Here is a 23,181-nt window from a genome sequence, read left to right on the forward strand (position 1 = left end):
AATTAGATTTTCTGACTACTAATTAGGTTGCTACTAATTAGAAATGAGTGAACATCCCAGCTAAACATACCAACCCTGATGCCAGCATTTGACTGTTTATGTATTTTGTGTACAGCTGGGGGACTGACCCAAGCGTCCCCCACACACTGGACCAGGGTTTTATCCATGCTCTATGGTCCTAGCCTTCAGCATTTGGTAATTAAAGGGTGAAACCACCAATACACGGTTTTAACTAATATAATACGTTCTTTTCATCACTGGCCGAGGCAAACATTTATCCTGTTGCTACTTCTACTGTCCTCTGACCTCCTTAGCTCTCCATGAGGCCACAGATGGCGGGCCACCTAGGGGAGGTGTGATATCAGTTGTAGGTGAACTTGACAGTATCTAGAATAATAACCTGAACAGAGCCTCTCAAGGAGGGTTGTTTAGTTTGACCTTGGAATATTCTGTAGGAGACTGTTTTCATTGTGTTCACGGAGGTGGGAAGGCCCATTCATTGTGGGTGGCACCATTCCCTGACTTTCAAGAGCAGGGCAGGTGTGAGCACAAGTGAGCAGTCATATATTCATCTTCTCTTTGCTCTTGACTGGATGTGACTAGCCTTGCTTCCCCCATATGATGGGCTCTGACTGGAAATTACAAGCGGAATGAATAGAGTTCCTCTCTTACAGCTGCTCTGTGAGCAACTGGAAACAGGACATCAGGATACAGACATCAATGGAGGAAAAAACCAATTTACTAAAATATTTCTTTTATTTGAATAAAGTCATTGACATTTCTTGAATTCCAGCTAGCATCAAGTAACAATCAGAAAGGGAAAACAAAACCAAACAAAACCTTGACAAAATGTTATATAATTAAAATTGACAGTGGATAGAAAACCCTTTTAAACTTGAACATCAGAAGAGAAATATATTAAAACGGGCAGCATACAGATTTAAAAAGTTGTAAGAGCTGATCCCACCCTGATCTCACAAAGTTCCTGATGACTAAAGCGTTCACTGCCTTCCTCCAACCAGCATGTGGGCGCTGCAGAGAGTCAGCATCGGTAACCACACGGGCTGTCCTTTACAAGACTGATTCTCCGAGAGCAGCAGGTGAGCAACCCTTATTCAAGTCTTTCCCATTTTCCTCACGCTATTGACGTGTGCGGCGTCTGAGATGAGCAGTGGTGAACGTCAGGAAGGCAAGGGCTTTGGCAGGCAAGCTTCACCATGGGCACGGTTATGCTTTGCCATGAGCCAAAGATGATTGTACAGGCTTCAGAGTCATCACCCGGGAGCCGAGAGGAGGCCGACAACCCGGACTTGGTTTGTAGTTGTTAGTGAATGGAGAGTTGGTGAGCGAACACTCAAGAGTACAGGAGAACCAGCAGATGCCGGTCTCAGTGACAGTGAAAATGTGCGTGGCTCGGCTCTGAGCCCACAATAAACACCCAGCAAACCTTTTCCCTACCCCCATTCTAGTGCTTGTCAACTGTCAGTGTGCCATGTCTGTGGTGTCTGGGGAATGGACGCTCTGAAGCCCACCTGAGTTGTGACGTGGATGGACTCAGATGGGGCCTTGGAATCTGTATTCTTAATAAGCATTCCAGGAACTGAATGGTTGGCCCATGGGCCATACTCTGAAAAACACTTATGTGCCTTCAATACATGATAAAATACTGGTTATTGTTTGTGACTTCACGGTGAAGTTTTAAATGAAAAAAACATTTAAATAATTCTATCACAAGCGGCATATTAAACAAGCCCATTGGCAATTTTACATAATTGAGATTTCTTTTAAAAGTGGCATCATAAATAAAGACTTAAAGTTTTAAAATAAATTTTATCTTAATCCAAGGCACCTGTAAAATACTTGCTGGTGTGAGAAGTTGAATTATTCCAATCACACAAGACACTACAGACATGAAGGAGTTCTGGCAGTGATAATTTCCCACAGAGCAGGGTTTTACTCAGAAGTGAGCTATTTAGATTTAATGAATTTTGATAAAAACAAATACAGACAGATAGACTATGTGAACTACCTTGCTGAGTGATTTTTTAAAAGAAATTTAGAAGTAAAAGGACCCCTGCTCCTGCTCCACTACACTGACTGTCTGCAATCGCATTAGGAATGACCAGTGTACTTCCCCTGGGACTTGAGCCTGAAAGTGTACACTGCCCAGATTTGGGATTCCTTTAGCATTCAGGCACACATGACTGCGGACTTTGTAACAGTGGCTTTCGTAGCCTTTATCTCAGGAAGATTTCCCAAGACTCACAGTCTATAATCTGACACTTGTCTGGAAGTTTTTAAAAAATATAAGTGAGTTCTGGAAGGTGACACTCCATTAGAGCACGAGTGTCAAATGCTAGCTCCACAGAGGAGGAAGCAGGAGCACTGTGTGCTGCAGTGAGTTTTGTGGAGTCACTGTGAGTGTTCTGTGACACTTAGGATAAATGCCAGCAGAAAATGCAAGGAGAGACTGCACACACGGTGCAAGCTAGGTAGTGCCACAATGTAAGTGTTCTCATAAGGTCTTCTATAGATTTCAGGTTGTCAGACAAAAATGCAAATGACATTTGAGAGGAAACTTACAAAGGCTTACAACAATTTTGGAAGGACATACTAAACAGTGTTGTTCTGGATCCCATAGCAAACGAGCCCATTACTTTAGTAAGAGGTAAATTGTCTTGAAGCCAGCGAAAGTCTAGCCCAGCTGTGAAAAGAAAAGTGAAATCTGCACTTTAAAATGCCACAGATGGTTTCGAAAATCCCTACGACTAACTCTGGGCTGACAGCAACTCTTTCCAGCCCAGTGTTTCCTGGTTAATTCACTAATGGATGTTTCACAACATCCTTATTTTTAGTGTTTAAAGGACAAACAGTTAAGTATTTACTTTACAATAGCTCAAAGCTGCTTCCACTACAGTCCCCTCTGTTTAAGAGTTTGCAAGTCATAAACTTGGGTTACAGAGATTAAATGTAAACCAGAGTGTACTGGTAAGCCCTGTAAATTAAAATAGCCGCAGAACATGCAATTGGAGCTAAACTACATGTTCGACAAAATGGGAGAAATGAATTTCACAAATTAAAAGTATAAAAATTATTTCCATACTATCATTGACACTACTGGAACATTTTCAGGACAGTGCCCCCCATCCGGAGTGAATACACTACCAGGAAATACCCACGAAAAGTTATCATAGGAATGTTCTCACCAAAATGATGGAGGCAAGAAACTAGTTGATTTTCCACCAAAATCTCCTTTAAAGATGAAATGCACACTGAACACAGGGGAAAAGCATTTCATGAAACGCTCTGACTCCTGGCATCTAGGTTAAAGCTCTCAGACAAGTCACTGATCCCAGAAGGAGCTATGTTGGGGCCAAAGGATGGCTAAATCCACTCTCGTATTAGGGAATTCTCACTTCTAAAAATGACTTTGGTTACATGAATAGGGTGCTCTTGTTTAGACCTCATATTCCGGGGGAAAAGACAAGTTTATTTACATAAATAATGACCCCTCCAATAACAGACACAGAGGGTGTCACCCACAGCCAGTGGCTGCCCCGACTGTCTTTAAGTCTTGACTTGCCATTCCTCTGTTCAGAGGCTGCACTCTGCCTACCACAGACTCACTGACATTTAAAGACATGTAGTACTATGAACAAAATGTGGTTGTCTTTAACATTTATTTTTACTGAAAAGTGAATGTTTTCAAGAGTTATTTTATACAAAATTTAATAACTTAGACTATGAAGCAATTTAAATACTAAATTCCCTCAAAAAGACAACATTTGCACATACATACATGATGTACATATAGGAAAATGAAGGTCAAAAGAATTTTTTGGCAGCTGCTTCTTGCTGAGTCCTAAAAAAGAAAAAGAAAGAAAACCCAAAAAAACCTGACAGATGCTCTATACAACACTTAACTTGGGAAAGAAATGGGATTGTTAAAACTAGCAACCCCCCTAAAGTAGAAAGGGATAGTTCGTGGCAAACACACTCTAAACATGCACGCCCAATAGACTAGTTTGCCTTGTAGCAAACTGTCTACATTAGTGAGAGCTACATTAAGGTCCTCTTAACTCCACAAAATACCATGCTGGGTCAAGTGTTATCAAGAGCCTTACCTGTACATGATATAGCCAATGAACAACACTGTCTGCACCACTACAAATATCACAAAGTGGATCGTGGATAGACACGACGGGAATGGTGGTAGGTCTGGGCATTTTGGTTTTTCATTAGATGGCTGTAAGGCAAAGGACCTGTATTATAATTGGTCAATAATGGTCTGGAAAGATGTAAATATCAATTTTATAGAACTCACAGTCTGTTAAATAAACAAGTATTTTTTTTTTTTACTCATCCCCCTACATATTTCTACCTATTGAACTTCTCCAATCTTTTAAAAATTCTTCTGCTTTCACAGAACAGCTGCCATAAGGCTGCTCTTCCTTGTCGCTGTCAAGTCATCAGCATGGAGGTGCCGCTTCCAACTTCACTACAGTGATGACTTCAGTGCACGGTTCTAGAGACCTGAGCTCCCACAGGCTCCCACCGCCCTGGATGCTCCAGTTCACAATTTCTGTACTGGCATAATAATTAACAGTATAGACCGCACGCCCAATAATTGTCCAGTTCACACAATCCATTACATGGTACTTACCAACAAACTATTTATACAGAATTTTGTTTCCTGGCACACACTTTGCAATCTCACAACACTAAGCCTGACTGACTTCAGAAAACCATCTATCTATCTTCTGAGCTCCGTAAGAGAGAATATTTTAAGGAGCTAATTACATATCAGGGACAAAGATGACTTGAGATAGTTGTTCTCAATCTAGTCGCATCTATGAGGCAGTCTTGGGGAAATGCTCACCCACAACACCAAGCTGGCCATTGCAACAAAGAGGGAAAAATATCTTCAAACAGTACTAAAATATAATGATTTGGATGAAAAACCAGGGCCAATAATAAAACTATTAAGCATGTTTTGCAAAAGATTTCAAGGCATGTACATAGTTAATTAAGGCAGTGTCAATTTATAGTAGAAACAAGATCGGAAGCTGAAGACTAAGGTGTTTTCCCTTACTAATGACCTTGAGAAAGTCATGTTAATGCCATTATTGCTGATATAAAGATAACATATTTTAAGGGGTTGGTCTTCTGCTTCTTCTAAGCTTGACTAGGACCAACCATATGTATGTGCACAAGGCCACTGAGGGAGAAAAGCACTCAACGCGATCTTAATTAACTCTATCTAATTTCATAAAACCTAACCGAAGCGAAACAGTAACAAAACAGCCAGAAAATTTCAGATCAGAATGTTGGGAGAAAATATACCAAAGAAATATACTTTTAAAAAACAGACTCACAAGAATACAGGAGATCAAGTCAGATAAAATCCCAGTACCAGTGGGGGAGGGCTAATGAAATCCTACCCCGGCTGAGTGCCTACTGGGAGAGGGAGTCATTTCTCCTCGGGGCTGTGGCCCCTGATGGGCTGCCAATACTCTGGTGGGTGGCCCTCACGCACATACAGGCAGCAGTAGGTGGACTCGGTGGGTTTACCAAGTTCCTGAAATGAGGAGGGCAAAGGTAGGAGTAACAGGAAGGGGGAAGCTGGGAAGAGGTCCAATCCAAACACCTTCCATTCAGATCTCCTCCTCCTAGGGCCTTCTTTCCTCAGGCCATCAGCCATCAACCAACAACTTAGCTTCTCTCTCCCTGGAAACCCACTGAGCACTCCCACAATGCTCAGGTGACTGAGAAGGCAACAATCTTCCCTCTCGGTCCTGTCCTCCATTCCCAACACTGAAGCAGATCACTTGCAGAGGCTAGTCTTCCCGCTCTTCCTCCAGAGAGCCTCAGCTTTCTTCCCTTGGGTCATCCTTTCAGCCCTAGCTCTTCTAGCCCAACCCATTCCTACATGTCAACTCGAAACACCTAGAAACAAGTCTACTCAGGACACACAGTGGCCTCACCTGCCAAGGACCCAGAAGCACAATGCACAGCCACCTGTACACTCCTCAGAGCCAGAGGGGGCAACAGAAGCCAAAGACCAGAAAACTCACCCAACAAAGAAAACACCCAGAATCACAATCATCCCTAGTCCAGATGCCTAGACAGCAGCATAAAAACAGTAATAGTCAGGACAGTATGTCTCCACTAGAGCCTGGCAACCCTGCTACAGTAGGCCCTGAGACAGGCAACCCTGCTACAGTAGGCCCTGAGACAGGCAACCCTGCTACAGTAGGCCCTGAGACAGGCAACCCTGCTACAGTAGGCCCTGAGACAGTCAATATAGCTGAAGCACAAGAAAGGACTTCAAAATGGCTATTGTGAATTTGTGTGCGGTTCTTAAAGAGGATATGAGTAAATCCACTAGTGAAGTCTATAAAACACAAACTGGGGAATGAAATGACATGACTGCCAAGAACACGATCATCGCAAAGATGCACGAAAGGCCTTTAACAAAATGAACACCCCTTCATGGTAAAAGTCCTCAAGTGTCTAGACATACAAGAGACATATCTAAACATAATAAAAGCAGTTTCTAGCAAGCCCACAGCCAATGTCAACTTAAATTAAGAGAAACTCAAAGCATTTCCACTAAAATGAGGCACAAGATACAGTTGCCATTCAGCTATCTAAAATAATGAAATCACAAAATTCATAGGTAAATGGATAGAGCTATAAAAAAATTTCATCTTGAGTGAGATAACCCAGACCCAAAAGACAAACATGGCGTGTATCCAGTTCTATGTGCATGTTGCCCGCTAAGCTCCTGTTAAGAGGCTACGACCATAGGATCAGAGGTTATAGAGTAAGGAAGGAAGGGGAAGGGGCTGGACCACATTAGGAAGAGGAAATAGACAGCTACGGATGGGTAAGGGGAGGGACTGGAACAGTAGGATTAGATGGAGACGGGGGGGGGAGTAAAAGAGTTGAGAGAGGAAAAATGAGGGACAGCTACAGCTAAAGGCCACATGAAAAGGCTGCATGGAAACCCAATACAGTAGACACTTCCTAAAATAGTCACCAATACAAAGGTGATCTAAACAGGATCACCAAATAACTGGGGAGATGGAGCCCCAGCTGGACAGTTCTTGTTACCAAGTGAGCATCTTGGAGGAGCTGCGGCAGGGGAACCATAATCAGTATATATTGCACTGAAAAAAGATCTATTTTCAATAAAAAGAAAGAAAAAAACCCACACCTTATATTCTCATATAAACTGCCAAGCAAGTTTTAAAAACATGGATTATAGAGGATATTAAAATGAGAATACAAATATTTTCATTTCCTGATAATGCAAATACTCACACATCCAAGCCCTCACTGCTAGCTTTTGCTCAACAGGCAATAACGAGACAGACTTCTACCTTCTACCTAGAAACCCAGAGCCACGGCTAACAGAACGATGAGACTATGACACGGGGAACCAGTTACCATGCTGCGCTGTGCGAGGCTGTCGATATCTCTCTTCACCACGTGCAGGTGTTCCTTGATGTCCATGAAGTGCTGGGTTGTCTCGTAGACGCCCGCCGAGCCCGGGTGCTGGATGCCACTCACCAGCCGCACAGTCTCACTCATCGAGTTCCTACAACACAAAATCCCTTTCAAGTCACAAGGGTTTGGTTTTTTGTTTCCAGTTATACATTTCAAATGGTTACATTTTTCTAAGTTCAACACATCAGATCATTAAAAAAGCAAAGTTCTGATTGCTGACCCGCATGACTGAGTGGCTGACTGGGATGTGATGTTAGGTGCCACCACCTGCCATATTATGCCCATGACCACACCTCAGCCCAGGAAAGATCAAATTCAGAATCTGCAGTACAGTTCTTAATACATTCTTATCACTTCAAATCATGGTAAAATAAAAACTCGAAATCCAAGCTTTGTGTGCCAGGAGGCTGCTGGGAGGGACAGAGGGAGTCCCTGGGTCCTGCACTCGGCTCATTGGCCAGCTTTCTTTATGACTGTTTCTCTTTGTTGTAACAAACCAGGACCAGGAGCCCCGCAGCTTTCTGAGTTCTTTGACAATCAGATAATCTGTTGGTCTCAGTGACTCCTGATTCAAGTGAACTCTGCCTCTGCTTCCCTGTGCTCCATCAGATGGCCCTCAGGTACCAGCCCAGCCCAGAAACAGGAAGCCAACCAACGAAGCAGCACTAATGTCTGAAGGAATGTGTGAGTCTCTGCGAACTATGCGACACCTTTACACACTGACTTTAGGACACACACTCTGTATAACATATGACTCCACTGTTCAGATTTAAAACAGAGCAGTCACTGAGCCCAGTGGATGAGTGACCGCATAGCAAGAAGAAGCTCCAACCACGGAGGAACTGTCACAGATTTGTTTGTGGAAAAGGACGAACGCACCTGACAATACGAAGGGGCTTTAGCTAACGGTAGTTCCAAAGCTTGCCTGGCAAGTCATCGAGTGATTATCACCGACAACATGAAATGCCCCAAGCCTGGTAATTTCCCAAGGTAGATAAAACACTGAGTCTCTACCATCTTTCTGACTTTATTTGCTCCTTTTCCTTCATCTCTCTTGGTCCTTTCCTTTCCCTGAAAATATCCTTCAACTGTAAGCCTATCTGTATAATGCCCTTTCTAGTTGCGACCCTTGCCACAGATAGGACCCTTTAGTCTCCCTATCTGCGGACTAGAGCAAAGGCCAAGTTAAATGACACCCCTCCTCAATATCTGACTCTCCTGCAATCCTTTCCTGCCCAAACCTCCTCTAACAGCAGACTTTCCCACTCGTATTGACGCTCTGTGAGAAGGGTTCCCATCTTGACTTTCTATCAGCAATACTGGCTCTTTTTAGATGAATCCATCAAGTTTTAACTCTCACTTCCTCTGTGTGAATTTTAGTGTAAAAAGCAGGAGCTATGAAACAAAAGAGAAACTGTCAAGAGTTATGTCATGCTGGGTTAATTAGTGTGTGTGTGTGTGTGTGTGTGTGTGAATAAGTTAAATATAAGAGTTCCATCTGACTTGAATGAGCAGCTCAAACTTAACACTAACCACAAAATACCTGGGGTTTTCTCAGTCAGAAACCAATTGCAATTTATCTTAACAGCACGGGCATCTAAACTGTCCCCTGAAAACATCAATTAAGGATTACAATTTAATTTATCTAAAACATGTACAACTTTCTCATAAGCACACATTTAACATTATTACGTCTTAGAAGTACAGACCTGCTTATGAAATACATTTTTAGTATACAAGGACTGACCTCTTAATAGATTCCTGGGCACTCACTCGCTTGCCTACAGTTACAGGGTACATGGGATGAGCTGGGCAGTTTCTAGGAAAACCTGTGAAAGCCCTGCCCCATGTTCAAAGGTCTGGTGGGAGGGCAATGCCCTGGAGGCACAACCAGGCCTACAAAGGAAGAGGCACTGAGTTCAGCAGGCCGGGTGTCCAGTGTTCGGGAGGATTCGAAATGGCAGAATTGTCCTTGGTTTAAGGAGCAGATGACACAAGAGGAGCCCTTGGCAAAAACATCTGTTAAGGGACAGTGGACGGAAAAGCAACAAATGATGGAAACAGAAACCAAGTGTGAGAGAGGTGTGTGTGCTTAAGCCTTGACAGCACAGGCTCGTGGGCTGACAGTGGCGGGAGGGCAAGGAAATGCTACAGCAGACGGCTGAACTGTATGCTGCTAGAAATCTTCCAGGATTGCCAGAGAATTTGGAAAAACCCATAAAGACAACTGCCATTCCCAGGACCGGCAGGTAATTCCTTGTCATATTTTTCTAAAGTTTAAACTTGGGCTCAGTTTTGATTAACTTGCCACATGCATATCAGGTATCTGCCACTGCTAGATGGGAAGTGTGTAGGGGTGGCTACGTATCTGAGGGAAGTGCCTTCGTCCACAATGCAGCCCAAAGCCTGAATTTCCAGCAATCACCTGAACCTTAGCTTGTGTTAGTACTGCTGGGAAGTGAAAGAGGCCAAGGACATGCCCAGGATATGGTCCTTCCAGAAGAAAGACAGTGTAAGAAAATACCCTTGCAAAGAAAGAAACAAGCCAACCAACCCAATAAAAATGGAGCAGCTGCCTATGCCTGCTTTCAATGAGATAGAGAAGGGTCAGAAATCAAGGGAGAGGCTAGGAAGAGCCCAAGCCCCACCAGATCCCTGGCTTTAATGCCCTAACACTAAACAGATGGGGAGGTGGGAAAAGAATGAGGTAGCAGGTCTAAGAGAGGGTTAAAATGTGTCTGCATGTGCACGAGGCGTGTGTGTGTGTGTGTGTGTGTGTGTGTGTGTGTGTGTGTTACAGCTCCCCGGGAATGGAAGGCCCACCCAGGTCATGTTTAGTTGATTATACAGTATGTATGTTAATTTGCTGGTTTTCACAATTCTATTGTGGTTATGTAAAAATATCAACATTAAAAGATGGGTGAAAGACATAAAAAATATAGCATTTTAATAGCTTCTGAAGTTTAAAAACATATGAAAGTAAGGGGCTTGAGAGGCGGCTTAGTGTCTTAGCAGACACTGGGAATGGTGGCTGGATGTCAGCCACCCTCATTAGAAAGTTACCATTAAACCATCCAAAGACTGGTATCTCCTTCCCACCCCAACCCTCTGGCTGATCTGACTTAGAGCAGGAGATGGAATCAAAGACAGTCCTGAGCAAGTGTGCCTGTTATTCAGTCCTGCCACAGCAAACATCTTTCTGTCCCCAGGGTTTCTCAGGGAGCTAGAACATGTCACTCCACATTCTTTCCATAATTTCCAGAGAGGCACACCTGGTCTCATTACTACAGAAAACCTCTTGGCTAAAGCATTTTTTTTTTCTTTTTTCAGCTTACGATAATTTTTAAAATTTAGATGTTTGCAATTTGCATATATTATCTGTTTCCTCCTAACCTGACCCTCGGATGTGCAGCTCACCCTGCTGCAGGACACCTAACCCAGGACAGCGGGCACACACATTTCATTGGGACACAGGTACAGACCCCTGAAGCAGGACGGCTGGGTACTTACTTCACCTCATTCACTTGTCTCAGAATCTCCTGCTGGCTCTTCACGACTGTGTCCAGTTCCTGCTGAGAGACCTGGAGGGAAACATGGTGAGCAGGCAGCTTAGTATCCACTGGCCACCCAGAGCACGGCGCTGTTCCGACTCTCCTCCATGTCTGAGCTTACCTGCCCAGGCTGTCCCGGGGTCCCTGCTCCTCTCCTGGAGATCTCCTCTGTCAGGGAGGAGACGTACCTCCTCTGTTCATCAAGAATCATATCCAGCTGCCGGTTCAGCTGCTTGATCTCCAGATGAATACGATTCTGTCCTTCAAACACCTGTCTCAGCTCCCGATCGCCTATGCTCTCGAAGATGTCATCCGCTAGAAAGTCAGCACAAGTTAACTGCAATTCTCTTCTCTACACATCTGTGACTCTGAAATACTGTTAACATGCCAAGTGACCAACACAGAGCTATAAACCGATTTGAACTTTTTCACTTAAAATCATTTTTTTTTGTTTTATACGCACTATATAATTTTACTAGGGAGAACAAATATGAAGTAACAGAAATCAAAACAGGGATAGGCTATGTGGAGAGTGTGCTTATGGTGCCAGAGAACTTTCTGGGGTGGAAAAACATATTCTGATGTGGAGATGCTTAAAAGGGCACACACAACTGTCCACAATTGCCAAGGGTGCTCTCTATCCACCTTCCACAGGCAGCTGCAAGCTATGGGCACAAATGATGCCGTTTATCATACCACCCTCCACTGTGAGAACTGCACTTTACAAAGTTCAAATGCTAGACACAGGCTTCGTTGAGTGCAGTCTCTATCATTCGAGCGGATGGGGAGTAAACTAGACATAAAACCAGCAGGTACTAAGCACTGACAACTTCACAACAGATAAGCTCTCACTTTCTTGGGCTGAATCTAGCATTTTAGTTTTTCCCACCATTAAATCCCATGATTCTCAGTAGCAGGGGGAAAGAAGCAGGTACCACTTCACTTTAAGCTCACAATAGTTTTGATAATCCTAGACAGGATATCTACGTCCCTGACCCCAAGGTCCAAGGACACGTAGAGGGGACAGAAAGACTGTAGGAGCAATAATATGGGAAGGAGTATCATGAACTACTGCCACCCAGGCTCAGGACAGCTGCTGCAATCATGACTAATAAGAGCTGTCCAATACTGGGCTTTCAGCATCTCATCATGGACAGAGTCCCACGAGGCCCTACTCATTCCTGAGAAGCCTGACATATCCATAAATCTATCAGAACTCTGTAATAAAAGCAGGTATGAAACACTGAAAGGAGACCACGGTCTTGGAGGCTTTTATGTAGCACTCACCCATGAGGGCAGCACTGTCTGTGGCTTTTCACTTGTTTAGTTTAGAGAACACAGCAGTGAATCCGGCAATGCTGTTCTTACCACACTCCAACACGGTGGCTTGTGTGCACCTACTCCCCTGCCGTGTTCACAAGCCACACTCCCAGACCCTGAAGGACCCAAGCTTTGCCTTCCACTGTTCCCACCCATTACTGTGTGCTGCTCTGAGAGCAGAGGTGAGGCAGGCAGTGCAGACCCCAGGGTCCTCCAGAGAGCGACAATCCCGGACCCCTCACCTGGCTGCCCCTGGAGGTCAGGGTGGCCCTTCTGGAACTCCTCCTTCTTCTTGTCTAATTCTTGCTGGAAGTGCTCAAACTCCTCTTGATACTTTTCCTTTTCTTTTTCTGAAATGTCTTTTTCTGCTGTAGGCTTTTTCAGAGAAAGAACAGGTCAAAAGTAAGGAACTGGTGGGACAGCTTGTCGCCTGTCCTCACACTCACTAGTCCCACACTAGCTTCAAGATAGTCTCTTAGTTAATTAACTACAGACAGTTCACTCTTAGTTGTATTACTACCCAAAGTCATAGTTAGCATTTAATGAGCATTTACTCTAAGCGTCTGTCTCATTTAGCACTATACACCAAGAGATGGCCACTAGACAGACGTCGGTTTTGCCAAGGACACATAAGACCAAATGGCAGTGAACTGAAACAAGACCCAGACTGAGGTGGGTCTTCTCAGAGTCTACAGCTGGAGCAACACCGCTGAGAACTGAAAATGAACTGGAGAAACGTGTATACTCACTGGCTCTTTTCCAGGCTCGGTCAGTTGGAAAGTCAGGAAAGAAAGAACGTCGTGGTCATCTACAAATTGAAGAACGGTTTTGGGAGGTGCGGTGACTTGTTTCACAGTTGAGGACCGACTTGTCGGGTATTTGTATTTATTACTTATGGAAGACTGATATCAGAACTGCCCCAAACCTGTCACCCTAAGTCAGCGCAGCAGACAAGTTCAGCTGGAGATAACCCTAAGTGTCTAAGGCTCTTCCCATGCGTTCCCAGTCTCCTGCATGATAATGTCATGTTCAAATCACTCAAAACCCTGCCCACCTGTTTCCAAAACCTTTCCTTCGGTACACACCAGCTCTGGTCTCTCAAACTTGCTTTTCTCAACTGGACAGCAATAATACTTCTATTTTCCCTAAACCATTTAAGTCAAATCAGTATTAAGTTGTTGCAGCTAATGGCAGGAACTGAGGAGACTGGGTCTCACAGCAGTGAGCAGCTGTGACCATCCTGGCTGGCCCCATCCACTGTGCGGAGTGAATTATTTCAAGTGTGAGGCATTGCTCTATGCCTGCTTGTCCTGGGGAGATCCAGAGAGGCGTCTAGGTAAGCAGAATTTGATGCACTACAGACTGAGTGACCTTCGGAAAGGCCGTGTGCTCAACAGTTCAGGATCACAAATCCAGACCAGGACTTTCTGGGGTTGACTGTGTGACCCCGAGAAACAGCCTTCGTCTGGACTTGGCAAACAGCTGGAAAAAAAAAAGGCTATACATCTTCTTCCTCCTTGTTTGGGTTGTACAGAACAATCTACAGTTTTGGAGGTACTTAAAACGGTAATGTGCCCTATGAGTACAAAGCAGTATTGGTGTGGAGGAACTCCATTTATCAACATATGTGGAAAGTAGTAATTATTTTCATTTAAAGTTTGCCCCCAAGTAATATCTCCTTGGGTTTCCAAATTCATTTCTACATGATAACAGCAACTTTCAAGTATCCTAAAACATTTGGGAATTAACTTCTTATATCCTCAACTTTAAATATGTCACTACACAATGCACCTAACTGGAGTGATTAGCATTCTTCTATGCCACTCCAACTGCCTAGACTGTAGAACGAGCAATGGGAAGGCCCTACATTCCCTAAACATATTACTACCAGTACGATTCATTCACAAGCTTTCAATACGAAAAGATGGCAAGATTTACCTGCAAGTCCCCCTGTTGCAGCTGATATTCCAAAATGACCTTGTGTGGGGATAACCATATTTTCCACTTTGGCACAGAATTCATAATCATTTTTATCTGGTGTAAAGCCATTATTGATCATGACCTAGGAAGACATACTGAAGTTGCATATTCTTACAACAGACATTTAAAAGTACATTTCAGTGTTCTGTGATTAGTAAATCCACTCTTGCCTCCTTCTGCTGTAGTGATTCTCTCTGTCTATGGACACTGTGTGTGTGTATGCGAGCTTGCATGTGTGTGAATGTATGGAGCCCTGAAGTCCACACTGGGTATCTTTCTCAATCACTTCACATCTTATTTACTGAGGCAGGGTCGCTCAGTGATTCTCTAGACCAGCCAGCCACCTTGCCCTGTCTCTTGAGTGCTGGGATTCCAGGTGGCCACATTTTCTCAGCTTTTTCATAGGTTCTGGGATTCTGAGCTCTGGCTCTTAAGCCTGCATGGCGAGTTCTTTTATCTGCTGAGCCACCTCTTCAGCCCCCTAATGGGTAATTTAAAATAAACTCACTCACTAGCCCTCATTACGCAGTAAGATAGTTCACGGTTTTTTTTTTTTTTTTCCCTTTTAACTCCATTATGTGTTAAAGGCTCAAAAAGAGACAATCTTTCTACAGTAACTAAGTTCTCATCTTGCAAAGCCTTAGGAGCCATGACCACTCCGAATCCATCACCCAGCAGAGATACAACTGCTCTAGAGGATCCAAGGTGAGCAAATGGGGCAGTGCAGCTCCTCTCTCCTCTGCCTTTGGCATCTATCACCTCAAGTCAGCAGTGAATGGATCCCTGCAGACATCAGGATTCAAACCACGGTTTTGTCCAAGTTACTTAAAATCTCCCACATTCAGTTTCTCCATGTTGCAAATGGAAAGCTCTCTCTCTCTCTCTCTCTCTCTCTCTCTCTCTCTCTCTCTCTCAGAGCTGTCTAAAAGCTGCATTTAAAGCACAAAGGGCCAGGTGATCCTCTCAGCTTTTGTTCCCAAAACATTACTGTGACATTACAAGTCGCTTGTTCAAACTGTAAATGCTATTATTTCACTTCTGGATGAGTGTGCTAACTCTCTTACAAGTTACTCACAGGACTGGCTCCTGCCGGCCTTTCCACCCCACTTCAGAAATGCCCTCTATCTTCACACTACAGCCAACAACCTGCTTTCACAAACGTTCAGCATCTTCAAGGCCCTGTCTGCTTTCTGTGCCTGGAGCATGTACGCTTTTCCTACTCCTGCTTTGAGATGCACCTCAACTAAGAACCCCTTCCAGACCTTCCCCAGGGTCATTTCTCAGGGTCCAGGTTCCAAGCTGACAATTCCTTCCTGCTGTGCCTTGTCACTTGGGATGGTGATGCTATGTGCTCCCTCTATGGTGTACAAGCTATTCAGGAACAGCGGCCCGTGTCTTATCCATGTTTGTATCCTGAAGGCTTGGATGTGCACTTAGCTATCTTCAGGCTGGGTGCTTAAGCTTCCTCTAACCAATCAGAAACTCACTGGCCAAGTAGAACACAGATGACCACATATACCAGGTACACTTACTTCTGCTCGCTTAGAGAAGCGGTTCTCAACCTGTGGGTCAGGACCCCCCTGGGGCGGTGTGTGTCAAATGACCCTTTAACAGGGTCACATGCCAGATATCCTGCATATCAGGTATTCACACTAAGATCCATAACAGTAGCAAAATTACTATTATGAAGTAGCAATGAAATAATTTTGTGTTGGGGTCACAACAGAGGAACTGTATTAAAGGGTCGCAACATTAGGAAGGTTGAGAACTACTGCCTTAGGGCAATGCATAGAAATGTGTGGAAATCCACATTTAATTACATTACCTTCTGTCAAGAATTAAAAAAAAAAAAAGCAGTATTAGATCCCCGCTTATTTGATTACTGTCACTTACTGTCAGTGTCTTCTGGTAATAGGTAATCTTTGCTCGGACAGGATAGGGTTTATTACGAAAGTCCCTCTGACAACTCGCTAAAGCTTGAGTGGCACCATCACTGTAGATTCAAAAACACCAAGTTACAACGAGGCTTATGACAGTCCTTGTCAGTTAGAAGACAAAGGCTTTCCTGTCAGAACTCTGGGCAACACTGGAAAGGAAGGCCAGCATCACACACGCTGAAGGGAGGGGGAATATGCTATAGGATGTGCTACGGATGGGACCAAGGCGGCATCCACATCATTCTGGGGGGCTTTACGTTTTTATATTTTGTGCTGTTAGGAACCGGATGTACTGTCGTATACATGCTCGGCAAGTGGTCTACTCAGCTACATTCCCAGCCCCTTGAGGAGGGTTTAAAGATACAAGTCTATAAACTCCTTCCAAGCCAGCTGAAGCAGACTCTGAAGGGCTGACCTAGGCATTTCTATTTTAAACCACTCCATGGGGTTTATAAAGAACCGCCAGCATTGTAGTCTCCACGGGAGGAAGAGCAGAGCCAGGCGCGGAGAAGCAATGTGCTTATACTCACCACCTAGAGACTCTGCAACTCACTGACTGCCTTAAAGGGACACTGACATTGAAAAATGGTGGCTCAGACTGGCTACTCGTTAATTTGGTGAAAGCTAAATTTATTTTTGAACGATACCTTTCAATTAACATGGAAAGTGTGGCTCACAGAAAGAACTTCAAAACAAGAAGAGAACGTATGCCTTTTTGCCTCTGACAATACAGCAGCTAGTGAAAGGAAACACGCTGACTTCGTTTAAGAGTGTTGAGATTTGAAGCAATGTATTTCTCAAGGATTGCAAAAACAAGCTGAAAACAACCAATGCAGAAATCACACTTACTTTTGATGGTCATAATTGATTTGTCCATTGTTGCCTATAACTACTATAGCAGGATTATTTTTCTAGAAATAAAGAAAATAGACTTATTTTAGTATCTTTCATCGAAAACATCATCAATCTTTATTTGCTATGAGATCTCATAATGTTAAAATTCTAGGACTCTTAAATTTTTAAAATAATGCGGCCTAGGCTTTCAAGGAGTTGTTAAAAGTTCTTTAACGTGCTAAGAGTAAGCTCTGCAAATCAATAAACAACCAAGTGAAGGGAAGACCATCAAGCTTGAAGCTTCCAAGCCACGAGTTAGTATTTTCAGCGTGTAAGTATGTTTGTTTTTAACTGCTTTTAAGACATCATCAGGAAACCTGCCCTGATCAGAAAGTAGTTAACATAGGAACGGATCCAAGTCCGAGAGCTAGCTGCAGCCAAGCCCGTGAGTGCTGCCATGGATTCCTAAGCACCATTGGTTTTCCTGCCCACATCTAAAGACTCGCGCTGACTCTTCATAGTTACCAAGCATATGCAGGGTGTGAATCACTGACATGTTCTGAAGAGCTAGGTCTCCACCATGGCTGTAAATCAATGTGCAGAGTCATGCCTACAAAGCTTCTAGTAATTAAGTCTCTGCCACCAACACTAATTACCATGCTCAGACTACCAGCCAAGTTCTTTACTATTAAATTGAAGGTGGCAAGAAAGCCACCTTCTTACAGCCTAACTGTGCTAGAAATACACTAACATGGAAAATGGCTAACAGTTTTAGCAATAAGTATACCTTTCCATCATTGTCAAAAGAATCAAAAAATATTCCAACACCATTCCACGTGTCAGCTGATCCAAACACAGGGCCGTCCAAGCCTTGATTTTCTGTATACCAAATTGCCTGAGAAAACGTAAGAGGGACAACAGTTAGGAGCCAGTGGTGCCTGGCAGCTATGCTCGTTTGAGTGACAGAAATGATCATACTAAGCCATCGGCTCCAATTCGACCTCTTCCGGTCACTCGGAATGTCACTTCCACTTCCCAGTTCTCGAAGGCTGCTTTTGCTTTGGTCCACACGGAACCTCTTTGGCTTTTTAACGATGGTGCTATTCGAATCTGATCTGCACTTGGAATAGCATCTGTGGTAGGAGTCAGAAAAGAAAAGCTTTAAGCTGTAAGTACGCAGAACTCAACAGATTACCTTTGAACGGCTACACACAGCTACTGAGATCAAATTTTACCTTCAGATTTTACATCCATTGTGTCAGAAATAACTTCATGCTGACAGCTATGACTCTGAAATTTTATCTTTTGGAAAGAGAAATACATCTGGAAGCCTATACCCACAAATTAAATGTCAAGGACAGAGGTTAAGACTTAAAACCTTTTCTTCTGTATTGTGGTTTCTGATTTTGTGTTCTCATGGGGTTTGTTTCTGTGTGTCATTTTTTTCTGTGTTTTTAGAAAACTTATTTGTTTGTTTTGCCTGTTTGTTTTCTGAAGGGACAGAAGTTTGTTTGGTAAAGAGAGAAAAAGCATAGAGTTGGATGGATGAGGAGGTGGGAGGACCTGGAAGGAGACTGAGAGGGGAAGTGATAATCAGAATATATTATATGCATTTTCAATAAAAAAGGCAAACTTCATTTGATTTTCATAATCTCTTTTTAATAAAATTACCCCTCAATATTAAAAGTCCAATAGTAAGAGTCTACAATGCATTGTACCAGTTACAAATGTTAGAAGCAGCATTCTGACAAGAACCCGTCACTAGGGATCAAGTTCAGCTGCTCCTGGTTCTGCTGTGGCTTTGAGCAATTCATGTCCTTACTCCACAGGTTCATCAAACGTTCATGTGTGAAATGAAAGGGCCAGGCCTGATGACTTCTTTATACACTCCAAAATCACATGCAAAATATCCTGCACATCAACATTTTTTCCAGAATAAGGCCAACTACATTTTAATTTCATAAGCAGTTCTTTAACTACTGTGGACTCTCAGAGAAAACAAGTGAAACTCAAGAGTAGCTGGCTCGAGTCCCAGTTGAGCCACGTATGACTGTTGGACCTTAGTCACTGAGTGTCACTCTTTGTATAGGCATAGCATGGGGATAATGCTGGTTCCGTTTCAAAATGTCACAGTAAAGCCAGACACACATTTTCCCCCCCTGGTTTTCCAGTGTATCTAAAAGTTACATTCATACTATATTACATACTGAGTGTATAACATTATCATATCTGAAATAACAATGAACAGGCTTTAATTTCAAAATATATTCAGGAATCGGCGCACGGATCAACAGTAGAGCACTTGTCTTATCACTCACAGGCCCTGTGTTTGACTCCCAGACCTTGGAGACAAAACCCAAAACCAACAATACCACTGACTGAAACTGCTAAAGATTATCTGGACAAGCAGTACGGACAGACTTCTGTATAAACTTTCAGTCTGTTAAAAACACCTCAAACATATTCTCTGTAAAGTTTGATAAACTGAGACACAATAAAACAAAGTATACATCTAAATCCTTCGATGGCCCCACCACTGACTAAGGTAACTAAAAGGCCTAAAGTTTAACAACTCGAGCATACTCTCTCAGAATGTAACCATACTGACATTTATGCTAGGAAAGGAAACACTTTCTAGGCAGAAGGAAAGCTGAGATACTTTCAGTGTGCTCACAGGTTCAAACACTCAAGGGTCGCAGGGAGAGCACTATGGGAAAAGAATTGGAAGATCAGAGTCCACTGTCCAAGAACCTTTATCTCTCTGTACGGTCACTTGTTCCATCTATACAGCTATGAACAGCTACAGAATTCATTTCTTTGCCCTTCTGAACCCAAGGCTATGTGCTGACAGTTTAAAAGGACATAAGATTTATAAAAGAGATCTATGTGATCCTAATTAGGGCTGAGTGTAATGGGCTGTGTTTAAACTAAATCCTAAGTGTCTCTGGTTTTTTGTTTCAAATGATGGGTCGCAAGAATAAATGAAAAGGGAGAAAAAAGAACAAGAGCATTAACAGAACAGTAAGATTAAAGATTACAGCAACCATGAAAGCAAGGGATTCTCATGCCATACATACCAGTGAGTCTAACCATATACCTACACTCGGGTACATTAGACACAAACCCCTATGCTCATCTTTAGCCCAGACTGAAGTTAAATTCAGTCAAGAATGACCTTGAAAATTCTTGCCTCCACCTCCCAGTGAAATCAGCTGCGATTACAAATGTGAACCACTACACCCGGTGCTAGGAATTGAACTCAGGGCTTGGTGCATGCTGGGTAAGCCCCCTACCAACCGAGCTGCAACTCTAGCCTTTTATTCTGACCTCTGTCACAGTGGTCTAGATTCGTTGCTTGTGGCTCTGTAAAAGAGACTGAAGATAACTGATCTCGTTAGCTGACTAATATTCTGAAATTGCTGATGTGTGAGTGGGAAAGAGAGAAGAGCAGACAGGCGGTGGACAGGTGCATGAGGGAAGAGCTGCCAACATGTGCACCATCGTTTCCAAAAGAAAAACACAAATGGGAGGTCTGAAAGCCCGTGTTTGGTATCGTGTTCATCATCTTTGTGTAAGCAGAGCCATGCTATCTTGACAGCATCCTAAGCCCAGAAGGCTTATAATAAACCAACCGCGTTAACAGCGTAATTGCATTCTGCTTCAACTACATAATGACTCCATCATTAAGTTCACTGAAATTTACACCTGATAATTGCACATTAATTTGAGGAAAATGGCCCTTCCTGGAAGCGTGCTTTAGCCATTACTTTCTTTTTTTTTTTTTTTGGTTTTTCGAGACAGGGTTTCTCTGTGTAGCCCTGGCTGTCCTGGCACTCACTTTGTAGACCAGGCTGGCCTCGAACTCAGAAATCCGCCTGCCTCTGCCTCCCGAGTGCTGGGATTAAAGGCGTGCGCCACCACGCCCGGCTTTTTTTTTTTTTGCCATTACTTTCTAGACATGAAGCATTTTGTTTCAGTCACAGGGCAATGTCAGATGATAAAGGGAAGCCTTCTATAAACGCACCCTCAGTTACACACAAAAATAGACGGTATTTACTATTTGCTATAATGGATGTATCTGATGGCCCCTGAAGATTATCAAGTGCTACTGATAATCTTTGGTTAGCAGTGACACACCAGCACTAAAAAGTGCAGATGCAGTTTCTTCTCACCAGGGCAGGGCAGGGCAGGGCTCAGCCATCGTTCTGTCATCTATGTCAGAGTAAACAAAACTTGAAGCAGAAATGATCTCATTTTTTTTTCTAAGTCTTAAAAGAGAGGATATGAGTCTATCCTTAGCCCACATTCAGAAACAATCAATACAAAAGATGTATCTCGTGCACTAACCATATAGAGACACTAATATAAAGTTTACAGTGTAAAGATCAAAGACGACACACGCTGCCACTGAGAGGCAATTCTATGGGGTAACCCCAACATTTAAAGAATAACGTCCAAAGACCTTAAAAATCACTCTTAACATTCTATGCTAGCTTGGAGCATTCGGGAAATTAGGTACAAACCTGATCATTGCTAACTCCCTAAAACAAGCAAGCAGGAGGCTGTTGGAACTGGTCTCAGATTGCTATGGCCACGGAAAGTGTACCCATGAGACGTGGCATTAGGGTGTAAGGTAACACGACACGCAGAAGCTGGTTTGAGTGCAAGGACTTGCTGAAAGTAACAGAACACCTCGGAATCAGACAGAAAGTACTGATGAGATTAAAGAAGGGAAGACTGGAAGTGGGTGGACAAGCTGCGTGGGAAGACTCAGGAACACGCGGGGAACCTGCCGGTTAGGGGGACCGGGAGTTGGGGCTGCCTGGGGAGTCCTGCCCCAGTGCATGTGGCATGCACGGCTGGAGCTGACCCTCGGCACTGCAGGGCACTGGGGAGACAGACCGAGGAGACGGAAGGCAAGGAGGGAACCCGCCCCTCGCCCCAGCCCCGGCTTACTCCCCGCGTGGGCCCAAAAGGGCACGGTCCCATCGCTCTGCACCAGATGCGGCCCCTTAAAGCTGTATTTGTACTCGAAACGGCGGTGTGGCAATTCGGCCTGGGTGCCCGCGGCGCCGGGAGCCGCAGGGTCGCCTCCCGTGCCGTCGCTCCCGATGAATTGGCTGAAAGACAGCAACAGGGCGCAGAAGAACGACCGCGCTCCAGCCTGGGGACCCCTCCGCCTGGACACCGCCATCTTGGATTCTGGGACGCAGAGGCCGGCGGGAGAGGGAGGGGCTCTGGAGCCGCGGATGGCCAACAGGGCGCTCACTGATTGGTGGAGCCCGAGAGACCCGCGGGCCAGGGATGAGCCCCGCCCCTGGCCTTCTCGCTACTGGGGGCCACTAGGACTGTGAGCATCTGTGGGCGGGGCTACAGGAGGGGTGGAGCAAGACTGGGAGGCGGAGCTGGCCTAAGAGCTCACAACTCCAGCAGTCTGGGGTCCGGGGCAGGGACAGGGGACAGAGGCGGGGACAGGGGCGTGGACGGGGTCAAGGATGGAGACTCGGTATAGTAGAGGTGCTGTGTGTCCTGCTCTGTAGTGCCTTTGGAGGAAGGTGATTACCATTTTTTCCTACTACCAAGTATTTCAAGTTCCAGAGTAGCAGACTATCTTCTGTGACTTAGAAAACCTTGGAAGCCCTAAGACTTGTGGAGCCAGCCCATAATAAACTAATAAATAAAGGCATCTACTATTCAGTGGCTGGCTTTTGTCTTGTGAACTTTCCAGAAATGATTACCCCACCGAGAGTCTCAGCTCTCGGAGAGCATCTCAAAAGAGCCCCACGACCTTTTAGGTGGTCGAATTAATAGGTTTGTGCCAAATCAACTTTACTTCTCAAAAAGGAATTTCGAAGGCTGTCTACTTGAAACCATGGCACAATGCACACAAATAAAACTCGGTAGTTTTGTTGCAAGATTCTATGCTATGGACAGAGTCGATGAATGGGTTGCGTTTTATTTTATTTTTATTATTTTGTGTGTGTGTGTGTGTGTACTCATCACTTGCTACAGAACACATGTGGAGGTCAGAGGACAACTTTATGGGG

At 44.1% G+C, this 23,181-nt stretch overlaps 1 protein-coding gene across 2 annotated transcripts; it reads right to left on the bottom strand.

Annotated features, from left to right (window-relative positions):
- Positions 1-737: 737 nt before the first annotated feature.
- On the bottom strand, positions 738-22,359 carry Lman1 (lectin, mannose binding 1). 2 transcript variants are annotated; one of them, XM_021150614.3, is made up of 14 exons: positions 22,091-22,359; positions 18,113-18,267; positions 17,922-18,029; positions 17,150-17,211; positions 16,257-16,356; positions 14,322-14,445; positions 13,133-13,191; positions 12,626-12,758; positions 11,185-11,378; positions 11,023-11,093; positions 7,453-7,603; positions 4,125-4,246; positions 3,800-3,862; positions 738-2,704 (listed from the first exon to the last, which is right to left on the bottom strand). In XM_021150614.3, the coding sequence occupies exons 1-13, from the start codon at positions 22,326-22,328 to the stop codon at positions 3,826-3,828; spliced, it is 1,554 nt and encodes a 517-aa protein (XP_021006273.1). In that variant the 5' UTR covers positions 22,329-22,359; the 3' UTR covers positions 738-2,704; positions 3,800-3,825. The 2 variants fall into 2 exon arrangements, with proteins under 2 accessions (XP_021006273.1, XP_085689790.1); XM_085833664.1 differs by having other exon boundaries at positions 738-3,862.
- Between the last annotated feature and the right edge of the window lie 822 nt (positions 22,360-23,181).

The sequence above is a fragment of the Mus caroli genome, unplaced genomic scaffold (genome assembly GCF_978045245.1).
Source record: "Mus caroli unplaced genomic scaffold, Mus_caroli_1 scaffold_19, whole genome shotgun sequence".
Taxonomy (NCBI): domain Eukaryota; kingdom Metazoa; phylum Chordata; class Mammalia; order Rodentia; family Muridae; genus Mus; species Mus caroli.

Excerpts from the sequence above, each read along its gene's own strand:
- Lman1 (XM_021150614.3), bottom strand. The coding sequence starts at position 22,328 with ATGGCGGTGTCCAGGCGGAGGGGTCCCCAGGCTGGAGCGCGGTCGTTC. Across the intron at positions 17,212-17,921 it reads CTTTTGACAATGATGGAAAG|AAAAATAATCCTGCTATAGT; the intron begins GTATACTTATTG and ends CTTTATTTCTAG. Across the intron at positions 4,247-7,452 it reads GCCTCGCACAGCGCAGCATG|CCATCTAATGAAAAACCAAA; the intron begins GTAACTGGTTCC and ends TTTGCCTTACAG.